This window comes from Peromyscus eremicus, unplaced genomic scaffold, assembly GCF_949786415.1.
Source record: "Peromyscus eremicus unplaced genomic scaffold, PerEre_H2_v1 PerEre#2#chr22_unloc_1, whole genome shotgun sequence".
NCBI classification, from domain to species: Eukaryota; Metazoa; Chordata; class Mammalia; order Rodentia; family Cricetidae; genus Peromyscus; species Peromyscus eremicus.
This window is the reverse complement of record NW_026734286.1, coordinates 4,405,856-4,432,306: the sequence shown is the minus strand read 5'-3', so window position 1 is coordinate 4,432,306 and position 26,451 is coordinate 4,405,856. Positions and strand designations below refer to the sequence as shown.

General features: G+C 44.5%; 1 protein-coding gene across 1 annotated transcript; it reads left to right on the top strand.

Annotated features, from left to right (window-relative positions):
* Positions 1 to 8,255: 8,255 nt before the first annotated feature.
* On the top strand, positions 8,256 to 9,341 carry LOC131900428 (olfactory receptor 10T2-like). Its single transcript, XM_059251645.1, has 2 exons — positions 8,256 to 8,263; positions 8,364 to 9,341. Exons 1-2 carry the CDS (start codon positions 8,256 to 8,258, stop codon positions 9,337 to 9,339), a joined length of 984 nt encoding a protein of 327 aa, XP_059107628.1. The 3' UTR covers positions 9,340 to 9,341.
* The last annotated feature ends 17,110 nt before the right edge of the window (positions 9,342 to 26,451 follow it).

Here is a 26,451-nt window from a genome sequence, read left to right as displayed (position 1 = left end):
TCCACATACGTAAGACAGATGTTAAATTCGTAGTCTACCTCACATAGAATCATTCCAGATGACTGGCATCAGTTAATTTCAGCTGTTCTAGAATATAGCCAGCAGTTACAGTGGAAAAGCTGGTTTAGAGAAGAGACAAAAAGTTTAGAACAACAAGGTAAACTCAGAGGTTTTGTGATCTCCCAAGATTAAATACTTGGTGAGGGATGTTTCGCTGACAGGAATGTACAAGCCACTTATGATGAGCATACAATATCCCTATGCCATACAGAAGCTCTAAATGCTTGGGAAAAAATTCCAGAACCTGGAAAACCAACTCAGGTATACACAAAGATATTTCAGGGACCACACGAACCCTTCACTGATTTTTTACAAAGGCTGAACACAGCTATAACAAAAGCTGTGTCAGATAAAGAATTAAGAAAAGTATTAATTGAGTCCTTGGCGTTTGACAATGCTAATGCAGAATGCAAAAGAATACTTACACCATTAAATATCATATCAGCTCCTTTGGAAGAATGGATTCAATATACTAATGGTGTTGAGTCTCTTAACTACAGTAATGAGGCTTGGATAGGAGAGACAAATCCCAGAGGCAAAAGAAGGCCCCGTGTTACCAAATGTTTTAAATGTGGTACACCAGGTCATATAAGTAAAAACTGTACATGGAGTACTCCTGGAAGTAATACTCCTTCTAGGAATAGCCTAAACAGGAGACCCCAACCACCTCCTGGATTATGTAGAAGGTGTGGCAAAGGCCAACATTGGACCAGTGAGTGCAGATCAAAAATAGATATATGAGGCAATCCTTTACTGGTGGGAAATGTCTCAGGGGGCCTCTTGCAGGCCCCCAAATCAAACGTGGTATGAACATTCCCAGCCACTGTGGAAGAAATTCCTCTCCAGGACAACTGAATAAACCAATGTCTAATGTAAAAACCGATACTGCAATGGATGATAAAATAGCTCTGATAGATGAATCACAGTTTACAAAGAACACAATAAAACAAATATTTTGGCAGACTTCCATAAATGAACAAAGACCAAAGCTTAGAATTTGAATTAATGGACTGGTTCTGGAGGGCCTGGTAGACACAGGTGTGGATGTGACTATAATTACACCAAAATCATGGCATCCGAATTGGCCTCCTCAAGAGGTAGATGTCCAACTTCTAGGGATTGGAACCCTATCTCAGATGAAACAGAGTTTGAGATGGGTTGAATGCATAGGGCCAGAAGGACAGAGAGGACGGCTAAAGCCATATGTAACAAATGTAGCAGTAAATCTTGGGGCCGAGATCTGTTACAACAGTGAAATACCCAGATTAAAATTCCTACATTCTCAAAAAAGGAATACAGATCAATGCATGTTTCTAGGAATAATGTCATAACATGCTATAAAAAACAGTCACCAACCATTCAGGCTGGCCTCGAACTCCAGATCCACCTGCCTCTGCCTCCTTGATAGCCATTCCTTTGTATATAGTCTTGTTTTAGGTTAGAACCTTCTTATTTAGACAAAAGGGGGAAATGTAGTGCGTAGCCATTCCAGCTTTGACCTGGAAGCTCCAACCCCCACTGAGGCTTTGGTAGTGGTCACACCTACAAGGCGGGGCTGAGAGAGGACGCTGAAGACCCAGGTTCCAGATGTGCGGGCTCTCTTAGTGCCTGGACCCTGGACGCTGGAGGTAGACCAAGCAGAGTTCTCCAGAGAACACTGTCAGACTGTGCCATGCCTTTCCCAGACTCTATAAACTATCCATTCACTTGTAAGTTACCCCACAAAATAAACCTCCCTTTTAACAACATGGAGTGGCCTTAATAATTTCACCAATAGTAATAAGCAACTACCCCTCATGGTTTGAGTAGCCAGTCCATCAGAGACTCATTTTCACTCCCAGACAGCTTAGTTTGGTTGCACGTTCAATCACTCATCCCAAGGAGCATGCGGCCACCACTACAGTAAGGAGATACACCATCCCACAACACATGGAGCAAGGTAGTCATATCAGGATTGCCTCTGCGGACCCTCCACCTTCTCAGAGATCAGCCCCAGCCCCAGGTCTCAGCATGCATTGCGTGGGCCATGCAACCACTGCTCAACTCATCCTTGGTTCTGTCAGTCTCTTTTCAGGCATTAATTATTGTGACTTTTTGGAGAGACATAAGTGACAGTTTACCCCAGATGAGACACTAAGAGCAATGTGGAAAAACAATTCCACCCCGGTCTAGCTTAGTGAACCAGAGAGTTTACTGAGATTATTTACAGGACTAAAAGTATCTGAAAAGAGCAAGCATGTGAGGGCTGTCCCTGAGTAACAATATGAAGTCTTACTATGTGGCTTGCTGTGCAGCTGGGTGGCTGGCCCCTGGCATTCTTCTCTCCTCCTTTTCTTGCTCCTCTCTTTCCTCCCAGATTTCTCCTCCTATTTATTCTCTTGACCTGCCAGCCCCACCTATCCTTTCTCCTGCCCTGCTATTGGCCATTCATCTCTTTATTAGGCCAATCAAGTGTTTTAGACAGGCAAAGCAATACAGCTTCACAGAATTAAACAAATGCCACGTAAAGGAACGCAACACATCTTTGCACCATTAAACAAAAAATTCCACAGTATAAACAAATGTAACAAATCTTCAGCTAATATTCTACAAGACAGAGTCTCACTCTGTAGCACAGACTTGTCTCAAATTCATAGCAATCCTCCTGCCTCAGTCTCCCCAGTGCTGTGACGACAAGCATGCACTACACATCCAAATTTCACCCTATTATTAATCTACAAAAGGGTGAATCAAGCTTAAGTGGAACAGTGGAAAGATTTCAGACAAAAGGAGGAAGAAGACCGTTGGGTTCCTGGAGCTGTAGTTATAACATGGGTACTGGGAATTAAACTTGGCTCCTTTGGGAGAGCTGCATCTGAGCTCTCCAGCCCAAGGTGGACAGTTTTAAGCTTTACTGTGATGACAATGGTGAGCCAGGATGGGTAGTACTGGCCATCCAGAGTCTAGACTTCTGGTGTCTGGTGCAGAGGATGGACAGGAGGTGGTGGTGGTGCTCCATGTAGTCAGTTGCAGCAGATCAGAACAATTAGCTAGTGTGGTTCTGAGGGGTGGGAGAAGTTGGAGAGAGCATGTTTTGAATGAAAATAGCCCCCATAGACTCATAGGGAGTGGCATTATTGGAGGTGTGGCATAGTTGGAGTAGGTGTGGTCTTGGTGGAGTGGGTGTGGCTTTGTTGGAGGAAGTATGTCACAGGGGGTGGGCTTTGAGGTATCAGAAGTTTGAGCCAGGCCCAGTGTCACTCTCTCTTCCTGCTGCCTGCAGATTCAGATACAGAACTCTCAGCCACCTCTCCAGCACCATGTCTGCCTGGATGGCACCATGCTTCCTGGTGTGATGATGATGAACTAAACCTCTGAACTGTAAGCCAGCCCCAATTTAATGTTTTCCTTTACAATAGTTACCATGGTCACCATGTCTCTTCAAGGCAATAGAAACCCTAAGACAATGGATGTTTAGGGACTAAAAACGATCTAGAAAGAACAGATATGTAAAGGCTGTGGGACCCTAAATTCATCCTGAGCATCCCGAGTAACAATATGAAGTCATCTACTTCTTCCTCCCACAAACGCAGGTCTTTGGGAAGCAGCCTTGCACAGCTGAGGTGGCACTCATTGCAAACTGGGAGCACAGACGGAGTGAGGGATGTTCTGTGACTGCTGTCCCCAAAGGGGGATTCCAATTAATCCTTCCCTACTGTGAGGCTCAGGGCTGGGTGCTGGGGAAGAAGACCCTGGGGTGTCTAGCTCCAGGAGAGAGCACTCCTCACAGCACCAGCCTGGTCCTGGGGGGCTTGTTAGTGACTGCAGAGCCTCTGTGACAGCAGCTCCAGGGACCCCAGAATAGGAGAATGTGGGTCCTCAGCCCCTCCCTTCTTAGGCAGAGAGGGATGTTCACGGGGATGTGAGAGCCTATCCTGGCCATGGTGAGTTGAGTTCTGGCTGCAGAAGCCACCTGCCCAGCCCCTGGTGAGACCTGAGAATGAGTGGAGGGGGGGGAACAGTTTAGATTGCCTGGACAGTGACCCCCTTCCATGGAGCTGGCTTCAAAGGGGTTTAATTCCAATCTGAGTTGAGTTTGTGGGGTCCTGGAGAATCCTCAATGTGCTCAGAAGGGAACTAGAGGAGCCGCCGCTGCCACCGCCGCCGCGGCCAGCTCTAAACACTGCAGACCCAGAACCCTGGGGCACAGGAGGTGGTGAGTGGTGAGACAAGGTGATGAGTGGGCTTGGGTGTGTGGGGTACATGCTCATGCAGCCTGGACTACATGGGCACACACACACACACACACACACACACACACACACACACACACACACAGATCTCTGTGGTGTGAGAGCTCGAAGCAGCAGGGAAGTAGGGAGGCACCAGACTCCCTCCCCAGCACTCCCGGCCCTCTGCCCTCCCACAGTTCTCAGGAAGGACCCTGGGTCTGTTGCTGTCACAGTGGGGACAACATTGGCAGGCCCCTGAACTCAGCACCCACAGGTAAGCCCTGCAGGCAAGCGCTGTTCTGGGGCCTTCATTGGGCGTAGATTCCATGGGCTTTAAGTGAGCAGATGAGGACTGCTGGTTCTGTGCTATCATGTGCTCTCCACAAGCTTTTTTGCTGTCAGAATGATGGAACGTGAGTCTAGAGAGAGGGCTCCATGGTTAAGAGCACTTGTTGTATTTGCAGAGGATCGGCGCCCATCTGATGGCTCAGAACTTATCTATTAAAGTTCCAGGGGATCCAATGCCTTCTGACTCAGCAAGCACTAGACATGCACATAGCACACATACATACATGCAAGCAAAACATTCATACAATAAAATACAAATAAATCTCAAAATATTTAAGATGATTTGAACTGGAGTTATGTGTTTGAATCTGGTTTTCTGGCTCAACACAAAGGTGTGTTTCTTTTTTTCTTTTTTTTTTTTTCTTTTTTTTTTTTTTTTTTTTTTTGGTTTTTTGAGATAGGGTTTCTCTGTGTAGCTTTGGGCCTTTTCCTGGAACTCACTTGGTAGACCAGGCTGGCCTCAAACTCACAGAGATCTGCCTGGCTCTGCCTCCCGAGTGCTGGGATTAAAGGCGTGTGCCACCACCGCCCGGCAAGGTGTGTTTCTTAATTAAAGGCATTAGGATACTGATTGATATAAGCAGAACTTCATTCCTTCTTTTTTTAAATTTGTTTTTCAGGACTTTTTTCTGTGTATGTGTTTGGTGGGGTGTGTGCATGTTTTATGCATGTGTATACACAGGTATACATGCAATTGAGGACCAGAGTTCAAATCTGCAGAGTTCATATGTGTTCCAGGTGGACATGGTGGTCTGCCTGCAACCCCAGCGTACAGGAAATGAGGACAGAGGAAACTGAAGTGAGCTGGCTACCTAGACTAGCTAATCAGTGAGTTCTGGGCTCAGGGAGACCCTGGATTACCTAATCAGTGAGTTCTGGGCTGGAGGAAACCCTGGACTAGCTAATCAGTGAGTTCTGGGCTCAGGGAAACCCTAGACTAGGTAATCAGTGCGTTCCAGGCTCAGGGAGACCCTGGACTAGCTAATCAGTGCATTCCGGGCTCAGGGAGACCCTGCCTTGATGTACAAGGTGGAGAGCTGTAACTAGAGTTTTCCTGCCTTGCCCACAGTCAGGACAAATCTTTGTCACCCACCAGTCCCACGGCTGCTCAGACCCAACCAAGTAAACACAGAGACTTATATTGCTTACAAACTGTATGGCCGTGGCAGACTTCTTGCTAAATGTTCTTATAGCTTAAATTAATCCATTTCCATAAATCTATACCTTGCCACGTGGCTTGTAGCTTACCAGCATCTTCACATGCTGCTTGTCATGGCAGTGGCTGGCAGTGTCTTCCTTCTGCCTTCCTGTTCTCTCAATTCTCCTCTCTGTTAGTCCAGCCTATACTTCCTACCTGGCCACTGGCCAATCAGTGATTTATTTATTGACCAATCAGAGTAATTTGACATACAGACCATCCCACAGCAGAGAGCAATTGAGAAAGACGCTGGATACTAACCCCTTGTCCCCACCTTCATGCAAATACATGCACATATACATGTGTAAAAATCAATACATAAATAAAAGGAGAAGGAAATGCAGTCAGACCTTCTAGGGTGATATCTGTATCAAACAGGTACAGACTTTAAGATCATTATTCCTTTAAACAATCTAGTACAACTACTTATATAGTATTTAAATTACATTGTATCTTAAAAAGTAATTTCAGGGGCTGGAGAGATGGCTCAGAGGTTAAGAGCACTGACTGCTCTTCCAGAGGTCCTGAGTTCAATTCCCAGCAATCACATGGTGGCTCACGACCATCCGTAATGAGATCTGGTGCCCTCTTCTGGCCTGCAGTCATACATGCTGTATACATAATAAATAAATAAGTCTTTAAAAAAAAAAAAAAGTAATTTCAAGCCGGGCGGTGGTGGCGCACGCCTTTAATCCCAGCACTCGGGAGGCAGAGCCAGGCGGATCTCTGTGAGTTCGAGGCCAGCCTGGTCTACCAAGTGAGTTCCAGGAAAGGCGCAAAGCTACACAGAGAAACCCTGTCTCGAAAAACCAAAAAAAAAAAAAAAAAAAAAAAAAAAAAAAAAAGTAATTTCAAGTTGATTTAAAGTGTAAATAGGGATTCATGGATTGTACGGAAATAGTATGCCTTTTGTGTTTTGTTCTGGAGGCAGGAGCTTGCTGTGTAGCCCAGACTGACCCTGAACTCATGGTCCACCTATCTTACACTCACGGTGTGACCCATGTAAGACTTTATTGTCTTATTTTCTTGGGGTCGTTTCGGTGAGGTGTTCCATGCTCTTCAGCTTCAAAAGACAGATAGTGAACAGTTGAAGCAACAGAGACAGAGAACAGCGTGACTGTCCATATTACTGTACTTCAAGTTAATGTGTGTGTGTGTGTGGGGGGGATCAGGGAGTACAAGAGTGCCGTAACTTGGGCATGGAGGTCAGAGGACAACTTTCAGGAGTTAGTTCTTCCACCATGAGGATTCAGGGATTGAATGTCGGGCTTGGTGGCAGTTTCCTTTAACTCAGCAGCCCCTGTGACTTGTTCAGCTTGTTTTAGTTACTGTTATTGTTCCTATGTCATTTCTGTTCTGTGGTAGTGGCGTGCGCGAGCCAAGGCCGCATTTGGAGGCCGGAGGACAACTTTAGAGAATTGGTTTCCTCTTCCTTTCTCGTGTGGATGCTGAGGGTGGATGTCAGGTCTCAGAACTTGCACAGCAAGTACCTTTTTGTGCTCAGCCATCTCGTGGGGCCCTCAACAAGTGACTAATGGGAGATGACAGATAAGCCCCACGTCCCTCATCCTTAGGGAGGGTGACCCTGAGGTGTGTGTTTCTCAACACTTTTCAGAGATTCCCTGTGTGATGTAATGGCAATCGCCTCTATGGGTAGAATTCTAAATTGACACACTTTGTGTTGGCTGTGTCCCATAACTGTCTCACAGGCACCTCCAAAGTCATCTCTTTGTTTTGTTCTGTTGCTCTCTCTCTGTTTTCTTGCTAACAGTACTAGGCATTAAGCCCAGGTTCTCATGCCTGCTAGACAGGCAAGCTACCACTGAGCTAACCAGCCCCTGTCCGGTTTTTGTTTGTTTGTTTTTTTGATTACCCCTGAGATAAATAATTTTCTCTTGGGTCCTTATGTAGGCTCTGCTTCCAGAGATACTCAGTGAAGTAACTGTGACTGTTCTTATTGTCAGCTTGATACAACTGAGAATCACCTGTAAAGAGAGTCTGAATGAGGGATTGTCTGCATAGCGTTGGCCTGTGGGCATGTCTCTGGGAAACTGGCTGAATTCATTTATGTACAAAGACTCAGCCCACTATTGGCAGCACCATTCCCCAGGTGAGGGGTCCTGAACTGTGTAAGAATGGAGAGACCAAGCCAAACACAAGCAAGGAAGCAAGTGAGTACGCATGCATTCATCTCTCTCTGCTCCTGACTGTCACTGGGCTGAGACTAGCTGTCTTAAGCTCATGTGACTTTCCTGCTGTGATTGACTCTAACCTGGAACTGTGAGCCAAATTAAACCCTCCCTCCCCTCAGTTGCTTTTTGTCAGAGTGTTTTATAATGCAGTAGAAAGTAAACTAGGACACTAACATTTCTTCTTTCTCCTCCCACATGTGAAGTATCTTTGCCTTCTAAGTTCTTGCATATTGAGGAGATACCTCGATGGCTGGGTAATAACTGAGCATTTCTGAGTGTCTCTCTCTCCTGTCTGCAAACCAGTGATGATCCTCCTGCCCCCACCTGAGGCCTCACTGCCCTGCCTTGTCCCAGTAATCCTATCTCCTCTCAGGCTCCTGAGAAGCAGCAGGACAATGGGACCTGGCTGGTGACAGAGTTCATGCTGGTGGGATTCTCCAACCTCCCAGAACTGAGGTCCACTCTCTTCACCTTGTTCCTCCTCACCTACCTGGTCACACTCAGTGGCAACGCCACCATCATCACCATCATCCAGGTGGACCGCACCCTCCACACTCCCATGTACCGCTTCCTGGCTGTACTCTCCCTCTCTGAGACCTGCTACACACTGGTCACCATCCCCAATATGCTGGCCCATCTGCTGATGGAGAGCCAGGCCATCTCCATCGCGGGCTGTCGGGCCCAGATGTTCTTCTTCTTGGGCTTGGGATGCAATAACTGTTTCCTGCTTACACTGATGGGCTATGACAGGTATGTGGCCATCTGCCATCCCTTGCGCTACTCTGTGATCATGAGACCCGCCGTTTGCCTGTATATGGGAATTCTGATATTCTGCTCTGGTTTCTCGGTGGCCTTGGTCGAAACCTGTATGATCTTCTCCTCGCCCTTCTGCGGCACAGGCCGCGTGGAACACTTCTTCTGTGACATCGCGCCTGTGCTGAAGCTCAGCTGTGCAGAGAGCACGCACAAGGGGCTTGGCATCTTCTTCCTGAGCATCCTGGTGGTGCTGTTCTCCTTCGTCCTCATCCTCCTCTCCTACGCCTTCATCGTGGCCGCCATCGTGAGGATCCCTTCAGCCGCGGGAAGGCGCAAAGCCTTCTCCACCTGCGCGGCCCACCTCACTGTGGTCATAGTGCATTTTGGCTGCGCCTCCATCATCTACCTGCGGCCAGACTCTGGGGCCAATCCCTCCCAGGACCGCCTGGTGGCGGTGTTCTACACGGTGGTGACGCCTTTGCTGAACCCTGTGGTCTACACCCTGAGGAACAAGGAGGTGAGGGTGGCCCTGAAGAAGAACCTGGCGCGGGGCTGCGGGCTCTGCTTGCGTTAATGAGTTCCCTTCCTAAACTGGGTATCCCCACCCAGAAAATAAGCCTTTTCGGTGGTGTGTTTTGTTTTGTTGTTTTGATGTGCATGTATGTGTCTGTGTGAGCGGGACACATGACTATACGTGCCCACTAAGGCCAGAAAAGGACCAACAGTCTTTTGAGTTGGTGTTAAATATAATGAGAGTCTCCTGATATTAGTACAAGGAGTGAATCCTGGTCCTCTAGAAGAGAAGCAAGCCATTTCTCCAGCCCCAAATCCAGTTTGCGATTTTGTTTTGTTTGAGACAGAGTTTCACTACATAACCCTGGTTAACCTGGAACTTACTATGTAGACTGCGCTCGCCTGGAACTCACAGAGGTCTGTCTGCCTCTGCCTCACTAACGCTGGGATTAAAGGCCAGTGCCTCCATGGGCTGTTACGGAGCACTCTTTTAATCCCAGAGTGTGGGAGGAGGCAGAGGGAGGCTGATCTCCGAGTTCTAGTCCAGCTTGGTCTACAAAGTGAGTTCTAGAACAGCCAGGACCACACAGAGAAACCCTGTCTTGAAAAGAAAATAGAAAAATAAATAAGACGTGTCATCAACATGGGATCTTCATTGGCTTCCTAATCCCCCCATGCAACTGGTGTTGACAGATGGAACCTTCCCTGTGGATAGACGGCATCAAGGTGCTGTCCCTTGGAGACAAAGGGGCCAGTACATCAAAGGTAGTGTGGGTCTCACAGAACAGTCTAACTTCTTTTTTAATTTTTAAGAGACTTACTCTCTTCTTATGTAGGGTACATGTGAGTATGGGTGAGTAGGTACATGCGTTTGAGGAAGTTGTTGACTCCTCGGAGCTGGAGTAACAGCAGTTGTGAGCTGTCTAATGTTGGTGCTGGTGAAAGGACCAGGCAGACGCCATAACAGACCGCTCAGGTCTTCTCTCAGAGATCAGGCCTCCATTTCAGTTTCCTAAGACTTGAGCAAGCAGTTTCTGGGAGGGCCATGAACAAAAGACACAGTCCTTGCAGTAGATCTCTTTCTGCATGTACTCTGACTATTCAAGGTTCAGCCAATTGTTTACTGTCTGAGACCCCTCACCAACTTAGAGCTACGTGCATCGGTCAATGTGAAAGCCTGGGCCACTGAGCAGACCCCACAGTCAGTACATGCTAGGCCACCCAGCTTCCATGGCATCTCAAGGACAGAGCCTGGGACTTGTCCATGCCTACCCAAAAATGATAACTGTAACCCCCAACCAGTAAATTCAAAGGTTACATGTAGTGGGTAGCCATTCCAGCTTTGATCTGGAAGTTCCAACCCCCATTGAGGCTTCAGTAACTGTCACGCCTACAAGGCGGGGCCGAGAACGGACCCTAAAGACCCGAGATCTGGATGCCAGCTCTCTTGGTTCCTGGACCCTGGACGCTGGAGGTAGACTGAGCAGAGTTCTCCAGAGAACACCACCAAACTGCACTACATCTTTCCCAGACCCTGTTACCCATCCCTTCACTCGTGAGTTACCCCACAAAATAAACCTCCCTTTTAACTACGTGGAGTTGCCTTCATAATTTCACCAATAGATACATACCCTTACCCAATCCTGTGATGCCAAGGCTTGTACCACCCTGCTTGTAGTTTTTCCCTCTAAAAACCCCTCACCCCGGGAGCTCAGTGCCATCCTCCTCTACCTACTGTGTTGGAGACCAAGCCCGGGCTTGCTTGTAATCAATAAACCCCTGTGTGTTTTGCATCAGATATCGGCTCTGTGGTGGTCTTCTGGGGGGGTGGGTGTCTCATGTCTTGGGCACAACACTGGGAACCTACCTCAGGTCCTCTGTAAGAGCAGCAAGTTCTCTTAACCACTGAGCCATCCCCCTAGCCCCAGGGGCCTAACCTTCTGACTGGGTTAATGCTGTTATTACTCAAATAGCTTAGTTACCTCAGAAGTGTTCTCATCTTCCTATCTCTGATGCTCATTTTACCTTCTAGTTTCTGCCATGGGATTATGAGGTTACAAGGAGCTCACCTGATGTGGTCCCTTCCAGAACCATAAGAAATAAATCCCTGTCCTTAATATAATACCTGACATATGGTTTGGTGGGGAGCGGGGGAGGGGGTACAGCTCAGAGCAAGCTAAGGCAGAACTTGGTACCAGGATGTCATAATAAATACCTGAAGATGTCAGAGGCTTTAGAATTGAGTAATAAACAGATGAAGGGAGGAACCAAATGAACACACTACAATAGCCCAGATGTCCATTAACAGAGCTTGCTGAGACAGTCTGTAGCCCAGGCTGACCTGGAGCTCGCTGTGTAGCCCACACTGACTTGAAGATGATCATCCTACCTCAGCCTCCTGAGTGCTTGGATTGCTGGTGTGAGACCCCACTCCCAGGCCCACAAACGGAAGGTTTTATCACGTTAATTTCACTAGCATCTATTAATCCTACACAGTGGTGGTTTGGTAAGCATTCTCAACCATGTCTATTAAAATGTTCTGATGCCCACCCTCCCACATTACCCTCTTTCCCCTCCCACTCCTGCGGACCCCCTTCCTCTTCCCAAATGTTTTCTTCCTGTCTCTTTATCATTGTTGCTGTTGACTCAAAGAGTTTAATTAAGGTTGTTTACATGATCCTAGGTAAAGAGTTATGTTGGGGGCGGGGATGGAGAATAAAGTCCGCTGAGATAAGACACTGAAAGCCAGGTTCACACCAATGAACTTAAGACACATGAATCTTTGAATCCCACCAGCTCTCTTTCCCCAGCCATGGTTGTAAACATCTGTCTTAGTTTCTGTTGGTTAAGAGGCCCATGGTGGCGCTCGTGGCTGGCTGGCGCCCGTGGCAGCCATGCTGACAAAGGAGAGTGCTGGAGGAGAGTGCTGGATGTATTGGTGACAGAAGAGTCACGAGCCATGGTTACCTTTCTAGAGCTTTATTGGGAGAGAGAGAGAGAGAGAGAGAGAGAGAGAGAGAGAGAGAGAGAGAGAGACTTGCGAAGGGGGGGAGTATACGGAAGGAGAGAGTGTGGAAAAGGAGAGGTCACAGAGGGCACGCCCGCTTTTTAGGCTGGGATGCCATCACAGGCTAGTGACGTAATTAAGGACATAATCCTTAGTTTCTTCTTCTGTTGGCACGTGTCCTAGTTTGGATTTCTATTGCTGTGAAGAGACACCATGACCATGGCAACTCTTATAAAGGAGAGCATTTGATTGGGGCTGGCTTACAGTTCAGAGTTTCAGTCCATTATTGGCTTGGTGGATGGCACGGCAGCTTGAGGGAAGACATGGTGCTGGAGAAGGAGCTGAGAGTTCTACATCTTGATCCACAGGCAGCAGAAGCAACTGTGTGTCACCCTGAACATAGCCTGATCAAAGGAGACCTCAAAGCCTACTCCCACAGTGACACACTTCCTCCAACAAAGCCACACCTCCTAACAGTGCCACTCCCTATGGGGGCCATTTTCTTTCAAACCACCACAGTGTGATAGAATACTCAGACAAAAAAAAACATGTAAAGGAGAAAGAGTTCTTCTGGTCCACAGTTTAAGGAGAGGATCCGCAGCAGCAGGGACGTGGAGGCAGCAGAAGACTGGAGCAGCTTGTCACATCATAGCCACAACAGCAGGGGATGCAGGTTGCTATTCTGCTCTCTTTCTCCACCTTGTACAGTCCAGGAGACCAAAGAATGTCACTAACCACAGCAGATGGGTCTTCCCCCTTCAATTAACACAACCACGGGAATCCTCCACGGGCATGCCCAGAGGCCCATCTCCCAGGTGATTATAGACCACACCAACCATCACAACTTCCTAGAACCCACCTAAGACCTCTCCCCTAAACGTTATGGGACACCCCCACCCAAGAACAGCAGAATCTCACAGATGCTTACACATAAGTCAGCTGTACTAGGTACAAGTGGGCTCCCTCTGTGGGATACTTTCATTTACATAAGGCCAGAGTTGTGTGACCCAGCAGACAGTGCCACAGGAACAATGACTGTCTTTATCTACACAGTCCTCAGGAAAAGAGGCTCTCTCTTTTCTTGAGTGTTGCTACATACTTTAGCAATGTACACAAGTAGACTCCAGAGAGTAAATGCTAAACTATCAATGACACTCAAGAAAGGAGCGAGCTCTGGTTTGCTGAAGGATGTTCCCACAAACCATCTCTTTTATCTTTTTTTGTTTGTTTTGTTTTGTTTTGTTTTGTTTTGTTTTGTTTTTCGAGACAGGGTTTCTCTGTGTAGCTTTGCGCCTCTCCTGGAACTCACTTGGTAGCCCAGGCTGGCCTCGAACTCACAGAGATCTGCCTGGCTCTGCCTCCCGAGTGCTGGGATTAAAGGCGTGCGCCACCACCGCCCGGCATCTCTTTTATCTTAAATGCCCCCAAAAGACTCTCGTGGTAAAGGCTTGGCCCCTGTGCAGAAGCATTCAGAGGCAGGGCCCTTGGGAAGTGATGGGATCATTAGGGCTCTGACTCCATGGATTGAATGGCTGATGGATTTATAGCTTAATGAGGTTAGAAGCGGAGCCTCATTTTAAAAGTGAGCTCTCATACCTGTTGTAGTTATTTGTTTGCTCTGTGGGGTTTCTGTTTGTTTGTTTTTGAGGTACTGTCTTTGTATGGATCCCAAATTAGCCTTGAACTTGCTCTTTACCCTAGGATAGCTTCAAACCCAGGACACTCCTATCTCCATCTTGAGTACTAATTGCAGATGTGCAACACCCACACCTAACATTCTCCCTCTCTCTCTCTCTCTCTCTCTCTCTCTCTCTCTCTCTCTCTCTCTCTCTCTGTGTGTGTGTGTGTGTGTGTGTTTTAGTTTGGGTCACTATTGCCGTGATGAAACACTATAACCAAAGCAAGTTGGGCAGGAAAGGGTTAATTCAGCTTATACTTCCACAATGCTGTTCCTCACCAAAGGAAATCAGGACAGGAACTCACACAGGGCAGGAACCTGGAGGCAGGAGCTGATGCAGAGGCCATGGAGGAGTGCCACTGACTGGCTTGTTCCCCATGGCTTGCTCAGCCTGCTTTCTTATAGAACCCAGGACCACCAGCCCAGGGAAACCAGAAGCTTTCGAGCAAGCTAGTCCGGCGTATGAAGTGAACAAAAGACTCTCAGAGGAGGAATGTGAGGTCTGACACCTCGGTTGTCTGCTCACCTCCTCCACACATGTGCCATGGCGTGTTAGAATGTGCTCACCCCAACTCAAACACCATATAACTGCAGAAGGGGAGAAGGAGCGGGGAGGGGAGCAGATGCGGGGAGAGATTTTAAAGAACCAATTAAGATTCTAACTATAGTTCTGGGGATATAGCTCAATGGTAGAGTACTTGCCTAGCATGTATGAGCCTTTTGTTCAGTCTTCAGCAACTCCCCCACCCCCACATACTACCCAACTATTTCACTTCCTTAGAGGACCCAGTGTAAACACAAGGTTATCTTTTCATTCACAAGATATAGAAACCCAGGTCTAGCAAGATGGTTTCTGGGGGAGGGGAGGTAAAGGCACTTGCCGCTATGCCCGATGACCTGAGTTTTCACCAAGTCCAACAGGGTGGAAAGGGTAGAAAGAGAGAACAGAGTCTCACAAGATGTCCTCTAACTGCAACATACATGGTGAACACACAGAGATGGAAGGATGAATAGATAGATGATAGGTAGATACATACATACATATATACATACATACGTAGACAGACAGATGATAGATGATAGATAGATAGATAGATAGATAGATAGATAGATAGATAGATAGATAGATGATAGATGATAGGTAGATAGATAGATAGATGGTAGATAGATAGATAGATGATAGATAGATATAGATAGATGATAGATAGATAGATAGATGATAGATAGATAGATAGATAGATAGAGATAGATAGATAGATGATTGATAGATAGATAGATAGAGATAGATAGATAGATAGATAGATAGATAGATAGATAGATGATAGACAGTATCTTTTAAAAGAAGCTGGTAGTGGGGTGGCTTAGTGGGTAAAGTTACATGTTTCCAAGCCTGGAGATCTGAGTCCAATCACATGCTAGAAGAAGAGAAATGACTCCAGCAAGTTGTCTTCTGACCTCTACATGCCTGTAGTGCCCCCATCACCTCCCCACACACAAAATAAATAATAAATATCAAAAACATTTTTTAAAAAGATATAGAAATTCACCAAAGCTGCCCATGTAAGTTTGTTTGTTTGTTTATTCATTATGTGCATGTAGGATTACCTCCAGAGCGGGATTCATGCAGGACCAACATCAGGCACTTAGATGACAATGGTCAAAGTCTTGTTGACATCCTGGAATGAGTGCTCAGTTAACTAGAATCCATACAGCTCCCAGAATTGACACTCCAGCCAGCAGGACCTAACAGTGCAGTTGGACCTGATTATCCTGGCATGTTCCCTTCCTGGGTCTCCAAAGTCTCTGTCCGATTCATCCTCTGTCGATCAGTACCCACTTCCCAGAGCTGAGGGTATAAGTCAGTGGGAGTCACTTACCTAGCTTGCATGACCCTGAATTCCATCCCTACAGAAGGAAAGCATCTCTTTAAAAAACCTGCAAGGAAGACAGCCATAGCAACTCACGTCTGGAATCCTAGCACTTGGGAGGCTGTTTTAGTTTGCTTTCTATTGCTGAGATAAACACCATGACCAAAAGCAACTTGGGGTGGAAAAGATTTATTTCACCTACAGCCTATGTAGCTTATAGTGCAGAGAACTCAGGGCAGGAACCTGGAGGCAGGAACTGAAGCAGAGACCATGGAGGAACAATGCTTACTGACTTGCTCCTCCTGGCTCCTTCAGCCTGCTTCCTTATACAACCCAAGACTACCTGCATTGGGGTGGCACTGCCCACAATAAACTCAGCCTTCCCACATCAACCACTGATCAAGGAAATACCCCACAAACATGCTACAAGCCAATCTAACAGAGGCAATTTCTCAGTTGAAATTCCCTCTTCTCAGATAGGTCTAAGTCTGTGTCAAACTGACTAAAACAAACCAGCACAGTGGCTAATACAGAAAGAACAAGCATTCAAGGAGGGCTACATAATAAATTCCATGCTGTTTTCAGCTATAATGTAAGACCCTCAAAAACAAAAACCCACATGGGAAAAAAAATATACACACTGATTCAAATTGGCTACGAATTTCCCCAGGAACCCAGGACATGCAGGTGCATGCAGGTACATGCAGGCAAGTGCTCTACCACTGAGCCACACTTCGACTTCACCAATTTTTCTTTATCTTCCATTGACCTTAAAAGATACCATTAATAGGATATGGGGGACGGGAGTTATACCTGTAATCCCAGCAGCACCAGGGAGGTTAAGGCAGAAGAATGAGTTAGGAGTCTAGCCTGGGCTACATAAATGAGACCCTTCATCAAACAAGATAAGAAATTTAAGAACACCAGTTAAGAACCTTCTCTGTGGCTGGTAGGATGGCTCAGTGGGTAAAGGCACTTGCCACCAAGTCTGAGGACCTGAGCTCATCTCCAGAATTTATACGGTGGAAGGGAAGAACTGATTCCCTAAATGTGTCTTCTGACCATCACATGACCCCCATGACCCCATGTGTGTCCCCCACATTCATATACACAAAGAAAAGAAAGAATGAATAAATAAATATGTAATAAAACACATATTTTTACAATCTTTTTCCATAGGCAATAGAGATGGCTCAGCAGGTAGAAATGATTGCCTAGAAAATCTGACAACCTCAGCTTGCTCCCCAGACCACCATGGAGGGAGAAAACAAACTCCTAAAAGTTGTCCTCTGACCTCCTCTTGTGCTGCATGAAATACTCCTTCCCACACTCATACACGCACACATCGTACACATACTCACACACAAAAAAAACATAAAATTTCTAGCCAGTCCTGGTCTACAAAGTGAGTTCCAGGATAGCTACAGCTGTTACACAAAGAAACCCTGTCTCAAAAAAACAAAAACAAAAATTTCAAGTCAGGCATGGTGGCCCATGTTTTTTAATCCTAATGCTTAGGAGAGAGAGGCAGGCAGATCTCTGAGCTCAAGGTTAGCCTGGTCTACAGAGTTCCTAGACATCCAGGGCTACACAGAGAAACCCTGTCTCAAAAACATTAATAATAGGCTGCCACAGTTGCTGGCCAGCAGGGAAGACTCCTGCAGGCAGGCTTCTCCACCAACACACCACATCGGACCCTGCAATCTACAAGACCCACTCCCTCCCCCAAACCCACCCATAACCCTGGGACCTCAGCGGCTCCCTGAGACACAGAATCTGTCAGCTCCAATTAGATCAAGAGCTACAACTGGACCCAGAGTGGCCCCCTGAGACACAGACACAGCAAACACATATTGGACCAAAAGCAGCTCGCTCAGACATGGGTAGACGCCAGTGCAAAAATACATACAACAACATAAAGAGCAATATGGCACCACCAGAACCTAGTAGTTCTACAACAGCAAGACCTGAACATCACAACGTAGAAGAAGCAGAAGAAAGTGACCTTAGAAATAACTCCATGAAGATGATAGAGGCCTTTAAGAAGGAAATGAGCCGGGCGGTGGTGGCGCACGCCTTTAATCCCAGCACTCTCTGTGAGTTCGAGGCCAGCCTGGGCTACCAAGTGAGTCCCAGGAAAGGCGCAAAGCTACACAGAGAAACCCTGTCTCGAAAAACCAAAAAAAAAAAAAAAAAAAAAAAAAAAAAAAAAAAAAAGAAGGAAATGAATGATTCCCTTAAGGAAATTGAGGAAAAGACCAAAAAAAAAAAAAAAAAGTTGGAAGAAATCAATAAATCCCTTAAAGAAAGGCAAGAAAAAGCAATGAAACAGGTAAAGGAAACAGGTCAAGACTTGAAAATTGAAATAAAAACAATGAAGAAGACACAAACCAAGGGAATGCTAGAAATAGAAAATCTGAGTAAATGAACAGGAACTACAAATGCAAGCATAACCAACAGAATACACGAGATGGAAGAGAGGATCTCTAGTGTAGAGGATAACAATAGAGGAAATAGATTCGTCAGTCAAAGAAAACACTAAAGCCAAAAACTTCATGACACAAAATGTCCAGGAAATCTGGGACAACATGAAAAAGCCAAACCTAAGAATAATAGGGATAGAAGAAGGAGAAGAATACCAACTCAAAAGCACAGAAAATATACCCAACAAAATCACTTTCTCAACTTAAAAAAGGAAATACCTATGAAGATACAAGAAGCTTATAGAACACCAGATAGACCAGACCCCCCCCAAAAAAGTCCCCTCACTACATAATAATCAAACCACTAAACATACAGAATAAAGAAAGAATATTAAGAGCAGCAAAGGAAAAAAGCTAAGTAACTTATAAAGACAGACCTATCAGAATAACACCCGACTTCTCAATGGAGACTCTGAAAGCCAGAAGGTCCTGGACAGATGTAATGCAGACATTAAGAGACCACAGATGTCAGCACAGACTACTATACCCAGCAAAACTTTCAATCACCATAGACGGAGTAAACAAGATATTCCAAGACAAAACCAGATTTAAACAATACCTATCCACAAATCCAGCCCTACAGAAAGCACTAGAAGGAAAACTCCAACCTAAGGAAGTTAGATGCACTCACGAAAACACAGGAAATAGATAACCCCACAGCAGCAAATCCCAAAGAAGGGAAATAAACACACACTACCACCAAAAAATAACAAGAATTAACAATCACTGGTCATTAATATCCCTTAATATCAATGGACTAAATTTGCCTATAAAAAGACACAGGCTAACAGAATGGATATGAAAACAGGATCCATCCTTCTATTGCATACAAGAAACACACCTCAACTTCAAAGACAGACACTATCTCAGAGTAAAAGACTGGGAATAGATGTTCGAATCAAATGGACTTAAGAAGCAAGCTGGTGTAGTTATCCTAATATCTAACAAAATAGAATTCAAACTAAAATCAATCCAAAGCAATCAGGAAGGATATTACATATTCATCACAGGAAAAATCCACCAAGATGAAGTCTCAATTCTAAACATTTATGCCCCAAATTCAAGGGCACCCACATATGTAAAAGAAACATTACTAAAGCTTAAATCACATATCAAACCCCACACACTAGTAGTGGGAGACTTCAACACCCCACTCTAACCAATGAACAGGTCTGCCAGACTGAAACTTAACAGAGAAATAAGGGATCTAACAGATGTTAAGACTCAAATGGACTTAATAGATATCTACAAAACATTCTACCCTAACAAAAAAGAACATACCTTCTCAGCACCCCATGGAACCTTCTCTAAAATTGACCACATGCTTGGTCACAAAGCAAATCTCAACAGATACAAAAAATTGCAATAACCTCCTGTATTTTATCAGACCACCATGGCTTAAAGTTAGATTTCAACAACAACAAAAATTACAGAAAGCCTACAATCTCATGGAAACTGAATAATGCCCAATTGATTCACCCAAGGATCAAGGCAGAAATAAAGAAATTAAAGACTTCCTAGAATTCAATGAAAATAAATGTACTATATACCCAAACTTATGGGACACTATGAAAACAGTGATAAGAGGAAAATTCATAAAGAAGATGGAGAAATCTCACACTAGTGACTTAACAGCACACCTGAAAGCTCTAGAACAAAAAGAAGCAAACTCACCCAGGAGGAATAGACGCCAGGAAATGAGGAAATTATCAAAGTGAGAGCTGAAATCAATAAAATAGAAACAAAGAGAACAATACAAAGAATCAATGAAACAAAGAGTTGGTGCTTTGAGAAAATCAACAAGATAGACAAGCCCTTATCCAAACTAATCAAAAGGCAGAGAGAGACCATCCAAATTAACAAAATCAGAAATGAAGAGACATAACAACAGACAACAAAGAACTCCAGAGAATCATCAGGTCACACTTCAAAAACCTGTACTCCACAAAATTAGAAAATCTAAAAGAAATGTGCTGCAGGCCACAGGAATATATATCATAAGAACTCAGCTGGTTATGGCACAGTCACTGCCTGGAGGGATCAGGGAATTCCTCCAGAGGAAGCCAAATCTCAAGGAGTTTTTGGTGTTACTTGGCTTGTTATATATCAGCTGTATTCTGTTATGAAAATCAGGTGTGCCTTCATGGTTTTCCCAATTGACTTTTCCCTAAGAAGGGCTAACAGTGTGGACTGATCACTCTTTGGACATACACATTCCAGGTATTTGGAGAACAGCCTCAGGAAAGGCTTTCTCTGGAATCAGATATCTCCCTTAGCCACTTTCAAGGACTAACAGTGATAACAGCCCACATGCAAGTCTCCTGATTTAATTCCACAAGGAGACACCACCTGGGTCAGGTGGACTTAAATAATAGCTTTACACAATTTAGCTTGGACCCTCCTTTCTTATACAACCTTACTAATTAGACTGCTAACTTCTTTCCTAACCACTTCTGGGAACTGAGCACATAGATCCCCTTTTTGATATGCTAACCAGTCATTAGCACTCAGTTGACCTTCTCTTTTACCACTCCCATTTTGGATTGTAAAAGAAAGCCTGATGGTCACTGCCTAAGAAAAATTCTTACCTGCCTTTATGACCCTGTAGAATTCAAGCCTGGTGAGCTTGCTTGACCAGGGGCTTGCTTGGGTTTATAACTGGATCCCTGGGAGACTTAGATAGAATGTGGAGAACAGAGAAGAGAAAAGAGAATGGAAGGACTATATGGGTAAGAACTTGAAAGGAACTAACTGAGATGGGGAAGAACTAGATTGAAGGGCTAGAAGAGAGTACTAGAGGAACGAGATGGAAGATGAGGAAGAGCCAGATGGGGAAGAACAAGATGAGGAAGAACAAGACAAGAGAGAAGGAGATGGGAGAGGAACTGATAGGGGAAAAAACTAGATAGATGAGAACCTAGAAGGGACAAAACTAGATGAAGGAATTAAGATAGAACCTAGAGGGGACAGTAAATAAATCAGGCAAGAAAGGAGCTAGGCATGAGAGCAGAATAGAAGCTGTGTAGAGAGAGAACTATCACAGCATAATAAAGTGTATGAACTAAGGAGTTTTGTGTACATAGATTCATTTCTTTTCATCAAAGATTAATTATCAGCTGGTTGTAGATTCTTCCCTGACCCTGGGAGGGGACCATCGAGGGGCTGGACCCCCATTGTCCCCGATAGAAATGGACAATTTTCTGAATAGGTACCACATACCAAAATTAAATCAAGACCAGATAAACAATTTAAATAGACCTATAACCCCTAAGGAAATAGAAACAGTCATTAAAAGTCTTTCAACCAAAAAAAAAGGCCAAGGACCAGATGGTTTCAGTGCATAATTCTACCAGAATTTCAAAGAAGAGCTAATTCCAATACTCTTCAAATTGTTCCACACAACAGAAACAGAAGGAACATTACCAAACTTTTTTTATGAGGCTACAGTTACCCTGATACCCTAACCACACAAAGATGCAACAAAGAAAGAGAATTACAGACCAATCTCCCTCATGAACATTGATGTAAAAATACTCAATAAAATACTGACAAACAGACTCCAAGAATATATCAAAAAAATTATCCACCATGACCAAGTAGGCTTCATCCCAGGGATGCAAGGGTAGTTCAACATAGGAAAGTCTGTCAATGTAATACACCATATAAACAAACTGAAAGAAAAAGCCCACATGATCATCTCATTAGATGCTGAAAAAGCCTTTGACAAAATCCAACACTCCTTCATGATAAAGGTTTTAGAGAGATCAGGAGTACAAGGAACATACCTAAATGTAATAAAGGCAATTTACAGCAAGCCAAGAGCCAACATCAAATTAAATGGGGAGAAACTCAAAGCGATTCCACTAAAAGCAGAAACAAGACAAGGCTGTGCATTCTCCCCATATCTATCCAATATAGTACTTGAAGTTCTAGCTAGAGAAATAAGACAACAAAAGTAGCTCAAAGGGGTAGAAATTGGAAAGGAACAAGTCAAAATTTTGCTATTTGCAGATAATATGATAGTATACATAAGTGACCCTAAAAATTCTACCAAGGAATTTTTTTTACTATATTAATCTTACCTATCCATGAGCATGGGAGATTTTTCCATTTTCTGATATCTTCTTTAATTTCTTTCTTCAGAGACTTAAAGTTCTTATTATACAGATCCTTCACTTGCTTAGTTAGAGTTACTCCAAGGTATTTTATATTATTTGTGGCTATTGTAAAGGGTGATGTTTCTCTGATTTCTTTCTTGGCCTGTTTATCATTTGTATATAGGAGGGTTACTGATTTTTCTTTTTTTAGTTAATCTTGTATCCTGCCACTTTACTGAAGGAGTTTACCAAAAACAATCTACAGATTCAATGCAATCCCCATCAAAATCCCAACACAATTCTTCACAGACCTGGAAAGAACAATACTATATGAAAAAACAAAAAACCCAAGATAGTTAAAAAATCCTGTACAATAAAGAAACTTCTGGAGGCATCACCACCCATGACCTCAAGCTCTACTATAGAACTATAGTAATAAAATCAGCTTGGTATTGGTATAAAAACTGACATGTGGACCAGTGGAATTGAATTGAAGACCCTGACATTAATCCACACACCTACGAACACCTGATTTTTGACAAAGAGGTCAAAACTGTGCAATGGAAAAAAGAAAACTTCTTCAACAAATGGTGCTGGCATAACTGGGTGTCAACATGTAGAAGATTGCAAATAGATTCATATATATTGCCATGCCCCAAACTCAAGTCCAAGTGGATGAAAGACCTCAACATAAATCCAGTTACACTGAACCTGATAGAAGAGAAAGCAGGAAGTAGCCTTGAATGCATTGGTGCCAAAGACCACTTCCTAAATATAACACCAGTAGCACAGACACTGAGAGCAATAATTAATAAATGGGACCTCCTGAAACTGAGAAGCTTATGTAAGGCAAAGGACATGGTCAATAAGACAAAATGGCAGCCTACAGAATGGGAAAAGATCTTCACCAATCCCACATCTGACACAGGGCTGATCTCTAAAATATATAAAGAATTCAAGAAACTAGACATCAAAATACCAAACAGTCCAATTAAAAAATGGGCTAAAGAGCTAAACAGAGAATTCTCAACAGAATAATCCCAAATGGCTGAAAGACATTTAAGGAACATCCTTAGTCATCAGGGAAATGCAAATCAAAACGACTCTGAGATACCATCTTACATCTGTCAGAACGGCAAAGATCAAAAACACTGATGACAGCTTATGTTGGAGAGGCTGTGGAGCAAGGGGAACACTCCTCCACTGTTGGTGGGAATGCAAACTGGTACAGCCATTTTGGAAATCAGTATGGCGGTTTCTCAGAAAACTTGGAATCAATCTACCTCAAGACCCAATGATACCACTCTTGGACATATACCCAAGGGATGCTCAATCATACCACAAAGACATTTGCTCAACTGTGTTCACAGCAGCATTATACAGCAGTAATATCCAAAACCTGGAAACAACCTAGATGTCCCTCAACCGAAAAATAGATAAAGAAAATGTTGTACATATACACAATGGAGTACTACTCAGCAGACAAAAACAATGACATCATGAAATTTTCAGGCAAATGGATGGAACTAGAAAATATCCTGAGTGAGGTAATCCAGACTCAGAAGGACTTATATGGAATGTACTCACTCATAAGTGAATACTAAATGTAAAGCAAAAGATAACTAGACTACAACCCATAGCACCAGAGAAGCTAGCTAACAAGGAGGACCCTAAGAGGAGTGTATGGATCACCCTGGGAAGGGGAAATAGATGAGATCTCCATGAGTAAACTGGGGTGAGGTGAGGCAATAGAGTGTAGGGGATGGGAGATGAGAACATAAAGGAACAGGATGGTCCAGCTGGAAACAGGGACAGAGTAGGAGAGCAATGAAAGAGATATATCATGATAGAGGGAGACATCATGGGGATAGGAAGAAACCCAGTTCTAGGGAAGTTCCCAGGAATCCACAAGGATGACCCCAGCTTAGACTACTAGCAACAGTGGAGAGGGTGCCTGAACCGGCTTACTCCAGTAATCAGATCGGTGAATACCCTAACTGTCATCATAGAGCCTTCAGCTGGAAGCAGATGCAGAGATCCACAATCAAGCACTAGGCTGAGCTCCAGGAGTCCAGTCGAAGAGAGAGAAAAGGGATTTTATGAGCAAGGGATATCAAGATCATGATGGGGAAACTGACAGAGACAACCAAACCAAGCTAGTGGGAACTCATGAACTTTAGACCAACAGCTGTATAGCCTCCTTGGGACTGGACTAGGCCCTCTGCATAAGCAAGACCATTGTATAGCCCGATCTGCTTAAGGGGCCCCCTGGCAATAAGATCAGGATCCATTCCTGGTGCATGAGCTGGCTTTTTGGAGCCAACTACCTATGGTGGGACACCTTGCACAGCCTTGATGCAGGGGAGGGGCTTGGACCTGCCTCAACTGGATATACCAGGCTCTGCTAACTCCCCATGGGAGGCCTTACCTTGTCACAGGAGGGAATGGGAGGTGGGTTGAGGGGGAAGACTAGGGGGTGGAAGGAGGGAAGAGAGGGGGATCTGTGGTTGGTATATAAAATGAATAAAGAATTTCTCAAGAAAAAAAAAAGAAATTCTACCAAGTTTACCTCACCATGTTAACCTACTTGTAAACAAGAAAGCTAAATCTCTAAGTTATTGAAATAAAATAATTTGAAATGTAAAAAAAACATTAATAATAATAATTTTTAAAGAAAATAAAAGTTTTCAAGCAAGGCACTCTATTGGTTCATCTTAAGGCAGATATCCACCCAAGATCCAGTAACTGGAATCACCTGATGTGATGGTTACCTTCGTCACCTTGACAGGATCTACAGTCACCTGGGGAGAAAAGTTGTCTACATCAGGTTGACCTGAGAGCATGTCTGTAGGAGATTGTCTTAATTAAGTCAATTGATGTACAAAGACCCAGCCTACTGTGGGTCGCACCATTCCCTAGGCAGGGGTTTCTGAACTGTATAAGAATGTAGAGATCCATCTGAACACAAGTATGCATGCATTCATTTCTTTCTTTCTGCTCTTGACTGTTGATATTACATGACTGTTTTAAGTTCTTGCCTTGACTTCCTCACAATGATGAACCTGGAACTGTAAGCTAGAATAAACTCCTCTCTCCCCTAAGTTGCTTTTTTGTTAAGTTTCTGTTTAAAGTAACAGAAATGAAGCTCGGACACCTGGCCAAAAAGGAATCAAAGGTGGACTGGAAAGCCACATGACTTTGCTCCAAGATGGGAGTTCAAGTTAGCCCTGTGTAGGGCTGTCCAGAAGTGCCCACTTTGGACAGAAACCAAAGACACTGGGTGTTAACTATTTCTTTATTAGGTGGTAAGGAACTGGGGAGGTGAGGGTTGTACAATGCGAGACTGGGAATTCAGCTACAACGGACGGTGACCAAGTGCCATATTATAAAAATAGCCTAAAAACGTTTCTATTAGGCAGTGAGGCTGAGCCAAGGGGATACCAGGAAGAGGGGGTATCACTCCCTCAGGTACCACATCCCCACCTTCAGCCCTGTATTTACAATTAGAAGTGGAATGCATACGAAATACATCTCCCCTGACCCTGCCCCCAGGCCCTAAAAGGTGAGCCAGGCTCTGGGAGGGGGGCCTTAGTGGGGGCTTTGGTGGGAAAGACCCCTTTCCCAGTGAGTCTACAAGTTTTATCTGGAATGCAGTGAAGTGAGGAAGGAGGATAGGGAGGGGAAGGAGGCTCCCAAGTGTCCCCTGACCCCAGGGGAGGATGTGCCCAAGGCTGGCTACTTGGTACATACCAGGGCCGCATACTCAGTACACGGGACCCTAGTCTTGTCTGTGTACTCGGTACACAGAGTCCGGATTGGCCGAATGGGCCCACAGACTCAGCCCCACGGGGGCGCTGGAGGGATTTGCAGCGGGGGAGGTGGGGGGAGCATCTCCATATATATATTTTGTAAAAAATAATAATAATAATAAGTTTGTTTAAATGAATTTGTCTCTATACAAAATGTAAAAAAGAAAAAAAAAACTCACTCATGCCAGTGTGAGAAAATGAGGAGCAAGAAGAGGCAAAAAAAAAAAAAAA